This window comes from Dromaius novaehollandiae, chromosome 8 (genome assembly GCF_036370855.1).
Source record: "Dromaius novaehollandiae isolate bDroNov1 chromosome 8, bDroNov1.hap1, whole genome shotgun sequence".
NCBI classification, from domain to species: domain Eukaryota; kingdom Metazoa; phylum Chordata; class Aves; order Casuariiformes; family Dromaiidae; genus Dromaius; species Dromaius novaehollandiae.
This window is the reverse complement of record NC_088105.1, coordinates 20,509,953-20,525,452: the sequence shown is the minus strand read 5'-3', so window position 1 is coordinate 20,525,452 and position 15,500 is coordinate 20,509,953. Positions and strand designations below refer to the sequence as shown.

At 34.8% G+C, this 15,500-nt stretch overlaps 1 protein-coding gene across 1 annotated transcript in view; it reads left to right on the top strand.

Moving 5' to 3' along the window:
* LOC112979801 (hornerin-like) overlaps nucleotides 1-15,500 on the top strand; it is a 57,741-nt gene that overhangs the window by 28,160 nt on the left and 14,081 nt on the right. The window contains exons 32-54 of the mRNA XM_064515856.1: nucleotides 828-866; nucleotides 1,481-1,522; nucleotides 1,721-1,762; nucleotides 2,694-2,735; nucleotides 3,247-3,288; nucleotides 5,630-5,674; nucleotides 6,658-6,699; nucleotides 6,801-6,839; nucleotides 7,240-7,281; nucleotides 7,376-7,414; nucleotides 7,743-7,784; nucleotides 7,886-7,924; nucleotides 8,325-8,366; nucleotides 8,461-8,499; nucleotides 8,605-8,649; nucleotides 9,159-9,200; nucleotides 10,737-10,775; nucleotides 12,504-12,548; nucleotides 13,261-13,299; nucleotides 13,570-13,608; nucleotides 13,878-13,916; nucleotides 14,135-14,173; nucleotides 14,912-14,941. Coding sequence (XP_064371926.1) covers nucleotides 828-866; nucleotides 1,481-1,522; nucleotides 1,721-1,762; nucleotides 2,694-2,735; nucleotides 3,247-3,288; nucleotides 5,630-5,674; nucleotides 6,658-6,699; nucleotides 6,801-6,839; nucleotides 7,240-7,281; nucleotides 7,376-7,414; nucleotides 7,743-7,784; nucleotides 7,886-7,924; nucleotides 8,325-8,366; nucleotides 8,461-8,499; nucleotides 8,605-8,649; nucleotides 9,159-9,200; nucleotides 10,737-10,775; nucleotides 12,504-12,548; nucleotides 13,261-13,299; nucleotides 13,570-13,608; nucleotides 13,878-13,916; nucleotides 14,135-14,173; nucleotides 14,912-14,941 — 933 coding nt within the window. The remainder of the gene's footprint in view (nucleotides 1-827; nucleotides 867-1,480; nucleotides 1,523-1,720; nucleotides 1,763-2,693; nucleotides 2,736-3,246; nucleotides 3,289-5,629; nucleotides 5,675-6,657; nucleotides 6,700-6,800; nucleotides 6,840-7,239; nucleotides 7,282-7,375; nucleotides 7,415-7,742; nucleotides 7,785-7,885; nucleotides 7,925-8,324; nucleotides 8,367-8,460; nucleotides 8,500-8,604; nucleotides 8,650-9,158; nucleotides 9,201-10,736; nucleotides 10,776-12,503; nucleotides 12,549-13,260; nucleotides 13,300-13,569; nucleotides 13,609-13,877; nucleotides 13,917-14,134; nucleotides 14,174-14,911; nucleotides 14,942-15,500) is intronic.

Genomic DNA, 15,500 nt, shown 5'->3' with positions numbered 1-15,500 from the left:
AAAAGGCGGGGGGGAAACAGGTTAATTACAGAGCTTGTGCTCTAAACCACAGCAGTTATGCTGAGGGAGACATTAAACTCTGCTAGGCAGGAAATTCTTATCAAAGACTCATAACGTAAAAATATAGCCTAAGAATATGCAATTTAAGGATCTTACTCATAACAAAATGATAGCTGTGGCAGCATGTAGCTGAAGGCAGGTTGCCAAAACTCCTGAGAAACTAATATGGCTAATATTCAGGTGAGGAATTTAACACAAGCTTTTTGCTCTTGTTACTACATCTTTACCAGTACTCAAACCAGCTTACTTAAAATTGGAATCACTCTTTGAATGCACTGTAGACACAGCTTAGTAAGCAAACTGTGTTTTATGCTTGTGCTATCTCATACTGAATTCTGAAAAGAACACTGAAAGTAGGGAGGAACTTACTAACTCCTTTAGTTAGGAGTTAGGAGTGAGTTAGTTTATTAGGTTTGTATTGTGATGCAGTTAGGTCCAAACTTTTGGTTGATTTCATAGGAAGAAATAGGCTGATTTGATTTTGATTACTATTCATGCTATATGAGGTTTTCAGGAGAGAAATGATGCTTTCCTCCCTCACTGCAAAACTAGTCTATCAGTTGTAGTTGTACTTTTATTTTCAGGTACCTCTAATACGAATCCTTTCCACTGTGTAATCTAGTGAAAGTGAGGTCAATCAGAATGCTCTGGTCATTTTCCTGTTGCTGCATATGCCACCTTGACAAGTTTGGATAGATTTTTGATGAAAGTATTTTGTTTGTTTGCTCCATCTATAAAACAATAATTGGCTTCTGGCTCCTTTACAGAGTTCTGGTTGTTCAAACAGGAAGGTTCTTGTTGCACGTGTAAGTAACTTTTTTTTCCACTGCTCATAGGACTTTTGTCTTAATTATACTTTTCTTTCCCCTAATTATGTTTGTCCTAATTATTAGTTTCCTATTTAAGTAAAAAAACAAAAAGTAGCTCCATCATTTGCTCTTTGAATGGTTTTACTTTAAAGAAAGTGTGTATATACATGAAAAAAACACATAAAAATCCTGCTGTGAGGTGCTGGACAACTCAGCTTCCTGTTCTTCAGGAAGCACATACAGAGTTGATCCAAACTGAGATTAGTTAAATTATAAGAGTATTATCCAAACAGAGGACAGCTAAAATGTTTAGCTGAAGTAAGATAGAATAATGTAGTAAGAAAGAATAATGTTTGATAATTTATTGTGCTCACTGTGTTGGGAGGAGGTATAGAAGTGTATTGTATAGCTTCAAATAAGACTCTGCAGTAGCCCATAAAAACTATGATCAATTAACATTTTATTTTATAATAAGGCATTACTATTCAACGTAAGCAATAAAGGGTCTGGAGTTGCTATAAATAAAAAGTGCAACTAAAAAAAGCCTATAGGTGATTGTATATATCAGACTTTCCATGCCTTAATAAAGATTTTCTTTGTTTTTTTTACAGGATACATCACATGTTTTGAGCAAAAGAGACTATGATGTACAGGTAAACAATACTTGTCACTTTTTCTGAACTACTGCTGGTGTTACAGCTGCTTGGTATATCACCTACAAAAAGAAGAGTAAGAATTTAGCTTTTGTAACAGAGCATTCTGTTTAGGGTTAGGTCATTCTTTTTCAATAGAAGTATATTTTTTAATGATTATGCTCACAGCAAAATGAGTAATTTCTCATTTCTTTACAGAATGAATCTTCTACTTCAAACAGCAACCACACCAACATCCAGGTAATAACAGTGTCTGCTGCATCGTCTCATAGCAAGGAGCTTTTTAGTAAATCATATTTCAATTTCTGAAAATTAGGTTCCACTTATTTAGCTGTGTAAAAGAATGCTATTTTGATTTGATAGCATTTTCCACTTAATGTTATAGTTTTGCACAGCTGTAAATAATGATAGTGGGCCCAGAAAATGCAGTCTCCTCTGTCCTGCACTCCACTAAGCAGATAAGCACTGCAGGTGTTTCTCTACATAATGTTTTTATATTTTGAAAACACCTTATTACAAAGAAATAGTTTTAGAATCTGTTTTAGAAACAATCCTACTCTAGGGACGGCAATGGCCAGATATATAATTCTATTTCATTTAGAATTTGATAACAAGGTACAACTTAGCACATGTGTACTTCTGTCTCGAAAAGTAGGTCTACTCTTAATATTCAGTAAACCTACATACTGCTGTAGTAGTATATTATACTATAGAGTCATCTGAAAGTTAAATGATCTAGAGTGGAACTTGAGTTTATTTTTTGTATTATTTTGTATTGTAGTAGTGCCTGACAGCTTCAGTCAGAGATCTGGGATCTCGCTATGCCCAGCACTATGTAGGTATGGCAGTAGGATAGTCCTCTTCTCAGAGAGTTTGAAGTCTAATTCAAGAGTACATTCAGATCTCTGAACTCCAGTGGGCAACTCTCTTCATTGGTTTTCCTGATATCCATTCTCTGTGGGTTGTATCCGTATTAAGGAGCTTCATCTGAATTTACATTTTCACAATTATTTCAGGCAAAGAGGTCTGAATAGATAATATTGATTAGTGCAGAAAAGTAGTTTGTCACCTTACGTCTCAGTACATAATTATATGAAGGTTAGGTTCTTTTACTAGGTAAGCTTTAGATCTGATAAAATGCTTCTATAAAATATGGTTGGTTTCTTTACAGGGCGGATCATTTATTGCAACCAGTGGTGGATCAAGTAGCCAGGTCAGGATTTTCTCTATTTTTATCTAGTCTTGACCAGATAGCTTCACAATAATTAATCTAAACTTAGGAGTCAGAGTTTAAGTCCTGTAATTTTGCAGGCAGGCTTGATAGTGTTATGCATTAAATTGTAAGTGAAATTATCCTGTTTTGATTACTTTTATCTGAAATGGCTCCCTGAAATCACTTGTCAAGACTGTTGCAATTTCACATGCGTTATACTGGTAAAAGCACAAAGGTAATTCTCTGTACTCTTGACTTCCCAGATAGTTCTCTATTGATGTGGGCACCTGTCATTGAGACATAGCATTGGAAGATTTTAATGTCAGTCTTCTTTCCAAAGCAAACACAATGTATGGAGCTGTGCTGCCTTCTTATTCATTTGAGGTATAGGAAAGGTCACAGCCACTCTGTAGTTCCACAGTCTTTCTTCCACTAAACAGAGTTTCACATCTGAAATAAGATTTTCTTCAAACTTTCACAAAGCAATAATTGTTTTCTTTTTTATCTACAGGGTGGTTGCATTTGTCCTGATGGAAGCAGTGGTATTAGACAGGTAATTTTTTTTTCCTGAATTTATACTTTCATTTACATAATTGAGTATTTTGAATTAATCATCCAGTAAGTATGGACACTTAGGTAAAACTAAACATCATTGATAATTTCCGTAATATGGATAGAATTATATACAATGAAATAGAACCGGGAGTTCCAGTTGACTCTAAATGCATAATTAATAATTGGCCACTGACTTTCTGTAACTGCCCTTGGTAATCAAAATGCTCTGTGAGTTGACAGTTATATGCTAGTTCTTCATTGCTTTTAAAAAACAGAGTCTGTACAGAAAATCTTAGTAACCACAAATTTAATTGCATCCTGCTTATTTAGGCTTGTTATACTTCTCACCGGTGCAAGAAAATGCTGTGCCTAAAACATCAAAATTTTGTAAATATTTCAAAAGATAATCTCTTAAATTAATATATAAACTATTCCTTTCCTATAAATAGAATCATTGCAATTACATGACCAGTGGCACTGGATAAGCTTTTCTCTTAGGCAATGCCTCCATGCCAGGAAAATCTCAAAGAATATAGCTACATGGGCATTACAGTTGTACCAGCTTTCAGCCAGGTGAACATTCTTCCTTTGTCAGTGCAATGCACTTTTAACTCTTACTTTCCAGCTATAAATGGAGCAGTGCAAAGCAGCTATTGGGAGGCTGGGGATAGGCACATCTTTGTATCATATACAAATGAATTATTTACTAAAATCTATCATATTTATTACCCTATAAAACACAAGCATTTCTATATTTTGAATAATTGGAAATATTTTAGACTAACAAAGTATGAGATACCCATTACTTTGATTCTCGGTTGATACAGATTAAAATTGTTCCTATTCTAAAATGTGGAGAAGATGGATTTTGAAGTCACCTATTTTCTGCCTGAGAACTTATTTTAGAAGATTTTCTTGAAGCTGTATTTACATAAGCTCTTTTGAAGGGTGTAGTATTTTTTGTTTTCAATTTCAACGAGAAACGTATTGTGAATTACTATTTCTGTAAAACAACATGCTATTTAAAAAACTAATTGTATAAAGAAATAACAAGTTTCTTAGCAGGTTCTGGTTAACTTCAACGTATAGTAACAGTAACTTTGGTCAGGTAAAAAATTGCCTCTTTCATATTCATGAGGCTGAGCAGTAATCCTGACCTACACGTTGTTTTAAGATATAATCTAGTCTATATAGTAACTAATACTGAGATTTCATCAGGAAAAACTTATTTTCTTTGTTGTGTGATCATAATGTTCATATCAATAAAAATAAATTAATATTATATAAAATCCATTTGCAAGGAAATGGCTGGATTTCTTTATGCAAGTTTTCAGTTTAATAGAGCCTTTTCCCTCATGTTCTTAAATTGGTGCAAAAATATAAGCTTAGTTTTTAACAGCAAACCACACAGCCTGGCTTGTGTATTTGGGGAGGTGTTGTTAAACATGTTTTCTATTTAGTTACTATCAAACAACAGTTTTTGACAGGTAAAAAAGGAAGGACATGTAAATTGGGCATGTTAGAAAAGGAATTCTCAGTACAGATGGATGCTCTTTGATACACAAGAAACTCCCTGTTTAAGTTTCTGTTAGTGTCAGTTGATAGAATGAGTTTAGGATAAACTAGGTAGCAATAGTCCTGATCTTTGCCTTCACCCAGCAGTAAAGTTCCATAGTCTTTTCTGAAGGAACAGTCTGATCTAAAAACAGGACTCATTTTTTTTTTCTGTCCAGGTTGGATCCTCTACATATGGCAGTAACAGTGTCTAAGATGAGCACATAAATACGCTAGCTATGATAGGCAGGTTCTTTCTCCTACACAGGAAGAACCAAGGCCCTACATACTGTTTTTTAAGTACGATTAAATAATTCCACATATAATTAGAATTAGCTCTAAGCCAAAAAATTATCAATGAAATTACATTTTATTTGTTATGTATTAATAAATTATTCATTCTTCTAGTACTAAATTTAAAAATTTCTAACACTAGATTTAAAAGTTTTAAGTAGAAAAAATAAACTGGAGTCTACCACCTACTCAGAGATTTTTCTACATAGTAAGGTGATTTGTGCAAAAATGTAATCTCTGCTTCAAAATATTGGCCTGGATTATTAATCACATGATCTTTCAATCTAGAAAAGGAGCATAAACTGAGTATCATATATGTTCTATTTAAGCAAATCTATTTATAAGCACAGAACATGTTTATTGTTCCCTAGCAGCATGCCCCAGATTTTTCGCACGGTATCTGTATTTTCTTAGCTCAGGAGATTTATGCAAAAATCTTTCCTGAAAGAGTTGTCCACTTGCAAGATCTTATGACTCTATTTTCTGAACAGGGTGGATCTTCCGTATATGGTGGCAACAGTGGATCTTACGGTCAGGTAACTAATTCTCCCTTGCATGGACAGCTAAAACCAGTCTTCTCTGTTAATGTGGCTTTTGCATTTGACTGTCTAGGTCAATTTGTAGTTTTGGCTATCATTAAACATTGAGAGAAATGACTTTTTTTATACTTTTGTTTTAAATATGGGATCTGTATGTATATCTCTCTATTTTATAGTCATGTATAGAGAGATACATATATATGCATACATTAACAAACATGCCTGAATTTTACATAAAAGACAGATGTCTTCCTTGATGATTCTTCAGACCACGAGAAAAATTCCTGCAAAAGGCTTTCTTCTAAACTTAAAAGCTATCAGTTACACCAAAGTCTCTTCAAAGCTGGAAAAGATTCTAAATTAAGAGTTCAAGCTATTCATATTTAAATCATCCTGTTTGAAAGGGGAAGCAATGTGTTCTCTTATCTGGATCCTTAAATTCCTCACACTGCAATTATTCCACTTTTCCTCTAAGTTTTGTCTAATGACAAGAGCACAGTTTAAACACCTTCTCTGTGGAAACAATCCAATTATGGAATTATACTTTTTGTTTATTTTCCATGTAAAGGGGATGTGACCGTAATAATGGATATTATTTGCTTTTAAATACTCTTTCTTCTTTCAGCGATGAGCTGAAATCTTACTCTGTATTTATGCTTTCAAAATTCCTGTATTTTGTCAATTTTTAAAAACATGATTAGGGACTAGCATTTTCTTTCTCTATAGCAAAGAAGAGTCTGCCAAGTACAACTGAAAATTCTAAAATTAAAAAGAGGAAAAGAAAAGGTGCCTATTATATTTTGGGGTCCTTTAACCCCTTAAGAAAAGTTCCTGCTAAAGGTTTTTTCACTTTTAACAACAAAAATTGCAAGTATTCTCTTCTAACAGTTACAAGCATGTCCCTTTGGAACAAAATTCACAGTTGGACTCATTTAAATATCTGTTTGCAAGAAAATAGCTAGTCTGTATTTTCCTTTCAGGGATCCCCAGGTTCTTCACCCAGCACCTACTCTGGTAACCAGGTAAACATTCTGATAAATCACCCTATTCAGAAGCTCTGTCTAAAAGCTTTCCTGAAGGAATAGCCAACTACAGAACAGTAACCCATCTGTCTTCTCTACAGGGTGGATCCCCCTTCTACCCCAGTGGATCTTATGGACAGGTAAATGTTCTTCCTCCATTGTACAGGTAACAGAGACTACTGCTACTGTGGTTCCTGGATTCCTGATACTGTGGTTGTCATGAAATATTGTAATTACGGACCTGAGAGTTGTGTTTTAGAGCAGCAAACTTAAATCCGCCCCGTTATAACCTAGTTGTGTGCAGTTTGACAGAGCACAGTAGAGAATGGTATCTTCAGTTTCCTTGGGGAAGTCAAATTTCAACAGGCTAAGAAAATGATTGCCAAAAGGTTTCTTACGCTTTAACCGTGTTGGTCTTAATTTTTATATAGAACATAAAGGTCAGCTCAAAGGGTGAAAAGTGAAAATTGGATGCATTAGTATTTAAACAACCATCTTGTTTGCAAGAAAGAAAATAGCTGGTTTCTGTTTTCCTTTTAGGGAGCACCAGGTTCTTCACACAGCACTTACTCTGGTAACCAGGTAAATATTTTGTTTGTGGTCTCTGCACAGGAGCAGTCTTTCTTGAGGGAACATTGCAACTACGAAACAGTAACCTTTTTTATTTCCTGTGTAGGGAGGACCTTCCTTCTATCCTGGTGGATCGTATGGGCAGGTAAGTGTTTTTTCTGCTATGTAATGATAACACAGACTGCTGTTATATTGTATCCTATACTCCCCATACAAGAACTGTTATAAAATACCATAATTAAGCACCCAACAGTCGAATCAACTATAACATGACCTATAGCGTGAAATCCATCAGAGGAAAAGACAAAATTGTATCTCTAACTTCCATGGGGAGGTCTTTCAATCAGCAAGAATGTTATTGTCAAAAGGTTTCCCCTACTTTAATAATATTGGCTTAAAGTCAGAATCGGGCACCTTGCTATCTAAACAGTCTTGTTTGCAAGAAAATAGCTAGTCTGTATTTTTCCTTTCAGGGATCCCCAGGTTCTTCACCCAGCACCTACTCTGGTAACCAGGTAAACATTCTGATAAATCACCCTATTCAGAAGCTCTGTCTAAAAGCTTTCCTGAAGGAATAGCCAACTACAGAACAGTAACCCATCTGTCTTCTCTACAGGGTGGATCCCCCTTCTACCCCAGTGGATCTTATGGACAGGTAAATGTTCTTCCTCCATTGTACAGGTAACAGAGACTACTGCTACTGTGGTTCCTGGATTCCTGATACTGTGGTTGTCATGAAATATTGTAATTACGGACCTGAGAGTTGTGTTTTAGAGCAGCAAACTTAAATCCGCCCCGTTATAACCTAGTTGTGTGCAGTTTGACAGAGCACAGTAGAGAATGGTATCTTCAGTTTCCTTGGGGAAGTCAAATTTCAACAGGCTAAGAAAATGATTGCCAAAAGGTTTCTTACGCTTTAACCGTGTTGGTCTTAATTTTTATATAGAACATAAAGGTCAGCTCAAAGGGTGAAAAGTGAAAATTGGATGCATTAGTATTTAAACAACCATCTTGTTTGCAAGAAAGAAAATAGCTGGTTTCTGTTTTCCTTTTAGGGAGCACCAGGTTCTTCACACAGCACTTACTCTGGTAACCAGGTAAATATTTTGTTTGTGGTCTCTGCACAGGAGCAGTCTTTCTTGAGGGAACATTGCAACTACGAAACAGTAACCTTTTTTATTTCCTGTGTAGGGAGGACCTTCCTTCTATCCTGGTGGATCGTATGGGCAGGTAAGATAACACAGACTGCTGTTACCTTGGTTCCTAAACTCTGAAAAGAAGGAAAAATGTTTCTCGAGAGAACCAAAATAATAACCTTTTTTGTTTTCTCTGCAGGGAGGATCTTCTGTCTATGACAGCAGCAGTGAATCCTATGGTCAGGTATATACCCTTTTTCCTCTTGAATTAAAGGTGCTCAGGACCAATAACCTGGTTCCTATATGTACAGTTACATTCTGTATTTTGGCTCTCACTTTATTTCAGTCAAGCTTTTTTTGTTTTTTCTTTGAGGAGTGAAATTGAATATACTCCTAACTAGGCAACATGAAAGGTTACAGGGGAGTATGTAAAATGTGGTTATGGTTTGTTGTATGTTAAATGTGAAGGTTAACAGCCCCAATCTGTTAAAGCTTATTCTCCTCAACAATACTTGCTTTGAATTATCAGCCAGATGAAGATTTCTTCAAAAGTGGAAATAAAATGAGAATCACATATGTTAATATGCAAATTAATCTTTTATAAGGAAATAACTATGAGTTTCTTAATGGCTATTCTGATAACTAAGTAAATTCTCTTATTTCTTTAATCTTCCCTGAAGGGGGTACCTATGGTAACCTTTCAAAAAGAAATGTCCATTTGCAGTATGGAAATGATTTATGTTTTCTAAACAGGATGGATCTTCCACATACGGTGGTGGTGGACCTTATGGTCAGGTACGTATTATTTCTCTTATACATGAAATGCTGAAGCTAAGTGTGTTGGTTCTTTTGTGCACTGTGTTCTTTATTTCTGTTATTTTTAAATAATGATCATGTGAATGTCATTTTACCTGTTGTTTCTGTTTACTTTTATTTATCTTTTTGCAACTCCAAATTTTTTCATAATGGAGGGAAGGTGATGCACTAAAGATACTGTCCTGCTTATTGTGCTAATGTGATCCTTCAGTGTGTTAATTAGTACAACATTTCCTCCCCCATGTAATTATTGTTTATACATTAGCTCACTCAGAAGGAAAAAGACTTTAGGTGTTTCCTTTACATGCCTTACTTATGCAGAAGCAGTTGAAAATCTAGAGGAATGGATATGCTATATTTAAAGTTTGTATTTGATTTACCTGCTGATTTACTGATGTAAATCTCATTGTAGGATCATTCTGTGGAAACCATCTTCTTTCTGTTTTGTTTAGCAGTGCATTTTAACCACCCAAAGTCAAACAAAATCATTCATTAAAAATGAAAGACTTATAACCTAGGTTCTTTTTTCATAGAAAAATGAATCTTATTACTACTTCTAGTGCAGGGTGCTAAAAAGAAAACATAGAAAATGGGATTTGTGAATGTAAAGCATGTTTTTGCAAATCAACTTCATCTAAAATGTTTCACAAAAAAGCATGTTTACAAGGAAAATCCTTTTTTTCTACCTTTTCTGCTTAAGCAGCAGCTGATATTCTTACAAGGAAGTAAAAATATGAGCAAGATTTAAATGTTATCTAGCCATTTAACACAGATGTTTGACAAAACTTTTTTTCAACACTTACTTTTTATACAAGTCCTCAGTTGTCTTACGCCTTCCCTCTCCTTTACACCAAAAAACCTCTCATATGTCATTCTACCTTCTCTTTCCTTGCTACCGTAAGCAAGGTCCATATATCAGCTTCTGTCACTGTATTCAGGCTCGTGTTCTATGCACTTAGGTTTATTGTTAACATCTTGTTATAATAAATAATTTGTTAAATGAAGAACGGATCCCCGATCTCACTTTGTATTTCATGTGACAATGTAGTTCCTTTTGGAAGGTTTATATATGAACCTGCTATGTATACTTAGGTTTTTACCATAAACTTTTCCATTCACACTATGTCCGCACATTTTATTTTATTAAAGGAATCTACTATATGTGTTTCCTGCTATGTAGTTCTCTCTTTTATCTTCATGTTCAAATCAAAACTAATCTATTGTGAGTACAGGTTTGTTATCAATCTTGTCCTCAAGTGCTTGCGAATCTTATTTCCCTATCATTACCAGTCAAAAATATTTGGATCAGGAAAAAAATCGAAATGACTAATAGGTCCTTTTTGCTTCCTTTTGCTTATGTGTTTTTCCTTTTCTTGCATGTTCTGTGTTTTAGGTAAAATTGGAAATTCTAAGTGTCTTATTGTTTCTATCCTGATTATTTGTATTTTCCACAAGTAAGATTGTATAAAAGAGTCATTTTCCTATGAAAATAAATGCTTTTCAATTTTTTTACAGGATTCACCTTCCATAGGAGACGGTGAATCTGATGAAAGTGTAAGCATTTCTTCTCAAGTGTATCAATCTGAAAATTTACTTCCTTTAAGAAATCTAGGTACTTATGTGGATCTTTATATATCTCACATCATCTTATCTTCAAGAGCGCCTTCAGAGCAGATTCTTATCATCTGTGACGTTTAGTAGTTTGCTTCCAGAACTTTTTAAAAAGGGTATTATTTCTTTAGGTGAAGTTAAAGGAAAAAGTGAAGATTTAAATTGTGAAATGTTATTCTGGTATGGTATGATAAGGACTTATCCAATTAGAATTGCAGTAACTACAGTTCTGACTTGTAAATACCACACACTTGTGAATTGGTTATTAGAAGTAGAATTTAAAAATGAGGTTCTTTTCCTCTATTTCACTACTTCCCTTAAAACTTAGCATCAGTATGTGTCCACAATAGACAAATCAGCCAGATTCTTCTTACTTCCAGTGATTTAATTGGAGTTAACTCAATAGCACTAATTTAATAATGTAACAACAGCAGTATTACCAGCATGTGAGATCAACCATTCTTTTTTGTTTTGGTTTGTTTTTTTTGCAGTTAACTTCCTTTATAGTATACCTCTTAAATGCTTATTATTCTGGACTATCATAATAATTGCTTCTCTTATTTCTTCCCATAGATTAAAATTTTCCAATTTAACATCCAAATTTATTTTAAAATTCAAGTTATCTTGAAACACATCTTGTTTGATCCTTAATCATCTCATATTATTCTGTTTTACAAATCAACTTCATTTATGATCACTACTGCAGAGACTATACTTCCTCTTCTTCCATCTCCAGTTCACATTATACCCACTTCCTTTGTGTTTTTCCAATGCCAGATATATGAGAAGATTCAAGTTTCTTCATTTACATATTGCATATTGATAGTCTGTTTTAATGTAGTATGATGAGCGCTATTTGCTTTTCTGCTTAAGAACATGCATATTTCCCATTAATTCTGGTTTAGGTTTTTATAAAACTTTCCAAGTCTCTTTTTCACTGAGTCTTAAGCAATGGATTCTGTTTTAACTGTATTTCTGCAAAGTCTCTTTTCCAGTGTCCTGGTTAGTAGGACATTGTTCTCCATAAATTTTTATAAATTCAGCTGTGTACTTCAGGACACCTTCCACTAAGGGTTATTATGTCCAGTTCAGCCACAAATATTATGTGCTATCAGTTTTCTCACAGGGTTTCTGTATCAGAATTTTCCTCTGAGTATTACTACAGCAAAACTAAAATATATTACTACAGAAGGCCCTGGTGCCATATGAAACTAAAGTATAACAACATTGGTGTGTACCAGGACATCTTTTAAAGAACTGATGTTTTCCCCTGTACTATTGTAATGTAGATTAAGATTAGAGCTCATTCTTTTATTACTCTATAGCAAATATGTGTAATTTTTTATAGAAATTACACTTGGTTAAACAGATTGCCATTAATTATTCAGATTTTCTGGTTTTTTTAATGGTTTCATCGGTCAGCTAAACCTTTCTTGCTAGCTTTGGCCCAGTATGAATCTTTCCACATAAAGAAATGCCTCTCTCCAGAAATGAGCAGAGAACTTGAAAGAATCCTGCTTATCCTACAGCCTACATCTTAAACCTTCCCAATAAAGAAGGGTCAGAACATAAAAGTCATACAAACAAAGCAGTAGTTTTCTCTGTCTTCTACCCTTGCTTAAAAGGAAACAGAAATGTTTAGTGGAATAACTGGGTCCTAATATTTTATAGGATTCACCCTCACCCTCGCCATCTGGCAGCCAGCAGAGTGGAGCGGTAAGCACTCCTCCTTCACATGTTCTCTGGGTCTCTGTCCAAGTGCTTGTTAGGACTGGCAACTGCTAGCCACCTGAACTGCATCGTGTCCTGCTGGCTGGCGTGGCAGATTGCAGTGTGAGATAAAAGTGCTCAAGCTAAGGCACGTGGGGAATGAGGGCATGGTTAAAGTGTTTCAGGACTATCACAAGTCCCAGCTGATGCTGTGGTGTGCTCTTGAATGTCAAACTCACAATTACAAGCATGGTGCTTCAAGTTACTTGTTCAGGTTTCGGCCTTTTGACTCATTGCATTATTGCAGAAGGCTTTCATACTCTGTTTCAGCCAGAATTTATTCTAACTGAAACCCTTTGCTTTGTTGCACTTTGACTTACTTGCAAGGGCTTCCATTTTCCTGTCATTTTTACCCCATCTTATTAATTCTAATGGGAATAGAATGAGGCAGACTAGGAAATGATTCTGGTACAGAAATAAGAACTCTTTAATCATCGTATCCAAAAGAATATCTTTCATTAAATGAGCACTTGTTGATAGACATAGAGGCATGTGCTGATTTGTGCAGAAAGAAGTTATTTGTTGTTCTCGCAATCTGTGGCGGAAAGTTGAGGAATATGGAGAGGCAAAGGGGAGTGTTCAGCTTCCATCATAATATTTTCATACTGCAGAAGGTCTGTTTTCATTTTCTCATGTACTTCCAATATATTTTTTACAGGATTTTTATTCACCAGGAGGCAGCCAATCAGGTGGACATGTAAGCATCAATTTTATTCATTATTTACAGTTCTCCTCCAAAGTGGCTGTTGCATTAAAAACTGACCTTCTACAAGTAAATTATGCCCAACTGTTTTATCTATTTCTAGAATTTCTCTGGTAAGTGGCATCATAAGTGTCTTGTGAAATCAAATGACAATTTTTTTAAAACAAAAAAAAGTAAAAATAAGTGTGCATATGACTTCAAGAACATAGTCTTGATTTCAAAAAGCCCATTTAAACAGAAATAAACTGGTTCTACCTATTGCAGGGATCATCTTCTCAAGGTGGTAGTTACCCCAGTCGACAGGTAAACACCAACTCTTTATATATTTGACCTAAGGTACCTGTTACACAAAAACTTGACTCTTAATGTTGTATATCCTGGAACAAAATTAATTTGATACTGAAATACCTTTTCATATATCCTTATATAAATGTCCAAATGGAAGCAGAGTGGTCAAAATACCATTCGTGTATTAATGATGTTGTAACACTAAGCAACAAATGCAAGTAATAAATATTTGATATAAAGAGTATTTTTGAAACAGAAGCTAATTGGTTTTCAACTTTTTTCAGGGCTCACCTTCGTCAGGAAGCAGCCAGTATGGTGGGCAGGTGGGAAATTTTTCTTCACAATATTGTATTATTTCCAATGTACATATTTCAAGAGAGGATTGTAAGTTTCTAGACTATTCTGTTTTTATAAATCCTCATTAAAATTTCTGTAGATAAAATAGGGTTCTTAACCAGATTGATATTTTTAGACATAATTGAGCTAGTAAAAGATATGTCAAAGTTAAAGATCTTTTAAATGAAAGTATAACTGTTTGCAGGGTTCACCTTCTTCAGGAGGCAGCCAATCTGGTGGACAGGTATGCTTTTCTTTTCCTACAGCATTCAGTTATTGCAAGTATCAGTCACTCTCAATTTACCTTGAATATTTTTCCTTCACCACTGTCCTCCTTGCCCAAAGTCTCAGCAGTGCATTGTTTTCTTTTTCCATGTCATTCAGAGATCCCTGAGGCCAGAGTAGCCATCTGTCTGGATGGCAGTTGTATTTGAGCTTCTGTACTGCCTTGGTGCTAAATATTTTTCCTCTTACCCATCCCATGCAGATTGAATGTGAAAAGTGAGGCATCAAATGGTGAGCTGCTGGCCACCTCTCAGGTAGTTGCCTCAGAGTAGAAATCACCTGGTAGTCCACCACTGGAAGTCCTTTCTAGTGTTTTCCATAACAACTGTAGCATGAAAGAATACTGCATGTAGTCCAGGTGCTCCAGCTCCTTTCAGAAAAAAGAAATTACATGTTCTATAGTACTACTCAGAACTTTTTACACTGTTTTGATGATCAGGGTTTTCAAGATAAAGATTATCGATAACAGATTTGAAGATAATAAAATTAAAAGATTTTACACCATCAGAGTGGTAAGGGAAATAGTTATAGGGGCTGAAGAGAACAAAAACAAATTTGTAGAAGGCATTTGGGCAGTTATGAATGTAATTTTATGTCTTGGATACCTAGGATAGTAGAGAAAGGAATTTGAGTTGTAACAAGAGTCCCTTTCAGTGCTATGTTCCTGAGATTTTATACTTTTTCTGTGTTTTTACAGAGTGGATGTGATTGTTCCGGGGGGAGCTCTGTAAGTTTTCTTTGTCCATTATATGTTTCTTTTACCATATATTTAATTGGGAAATTAGCTGCAGACCTATTTGTTTCTATGTTATTACATTATTTAATTATTTGAATGTATTGTTAATTTTATGTTCAGTGTTCCTTTGGTGGCATAAATATTGCTGGCAGGATAGAAATTATTTCTCATTATGCCAAAATGAAGAATTCAGTGCCCCCACAGTTGGCAGCAACACATATTTACTGAATAGTGATTTTCAGTTGTCATATATTTGTGTATCTCATCTCAGAAAAAAGCTATAGAAAAGCAGTGATTTTTTCCTCTAGAACAGCACTCTCTCTGATTGCATTTAATAGAAGAGTTAATTGAGGAAAAAATCTGTCACAAGGGGAAAGTAAAATATTAATTCTACAAAACTGCCAACCATAAAATGTTGCCTCAGAAGCCAGTCTTTTCTAAATGAAAAAAATTTGTCAGAGCCACTTCTCATTTGTACTTTTAAGAAAAGTCCATATGAAATTATTTAGAGACTGTGAAATAGGGTAATAAATGCTTTCTAAAGCAAATA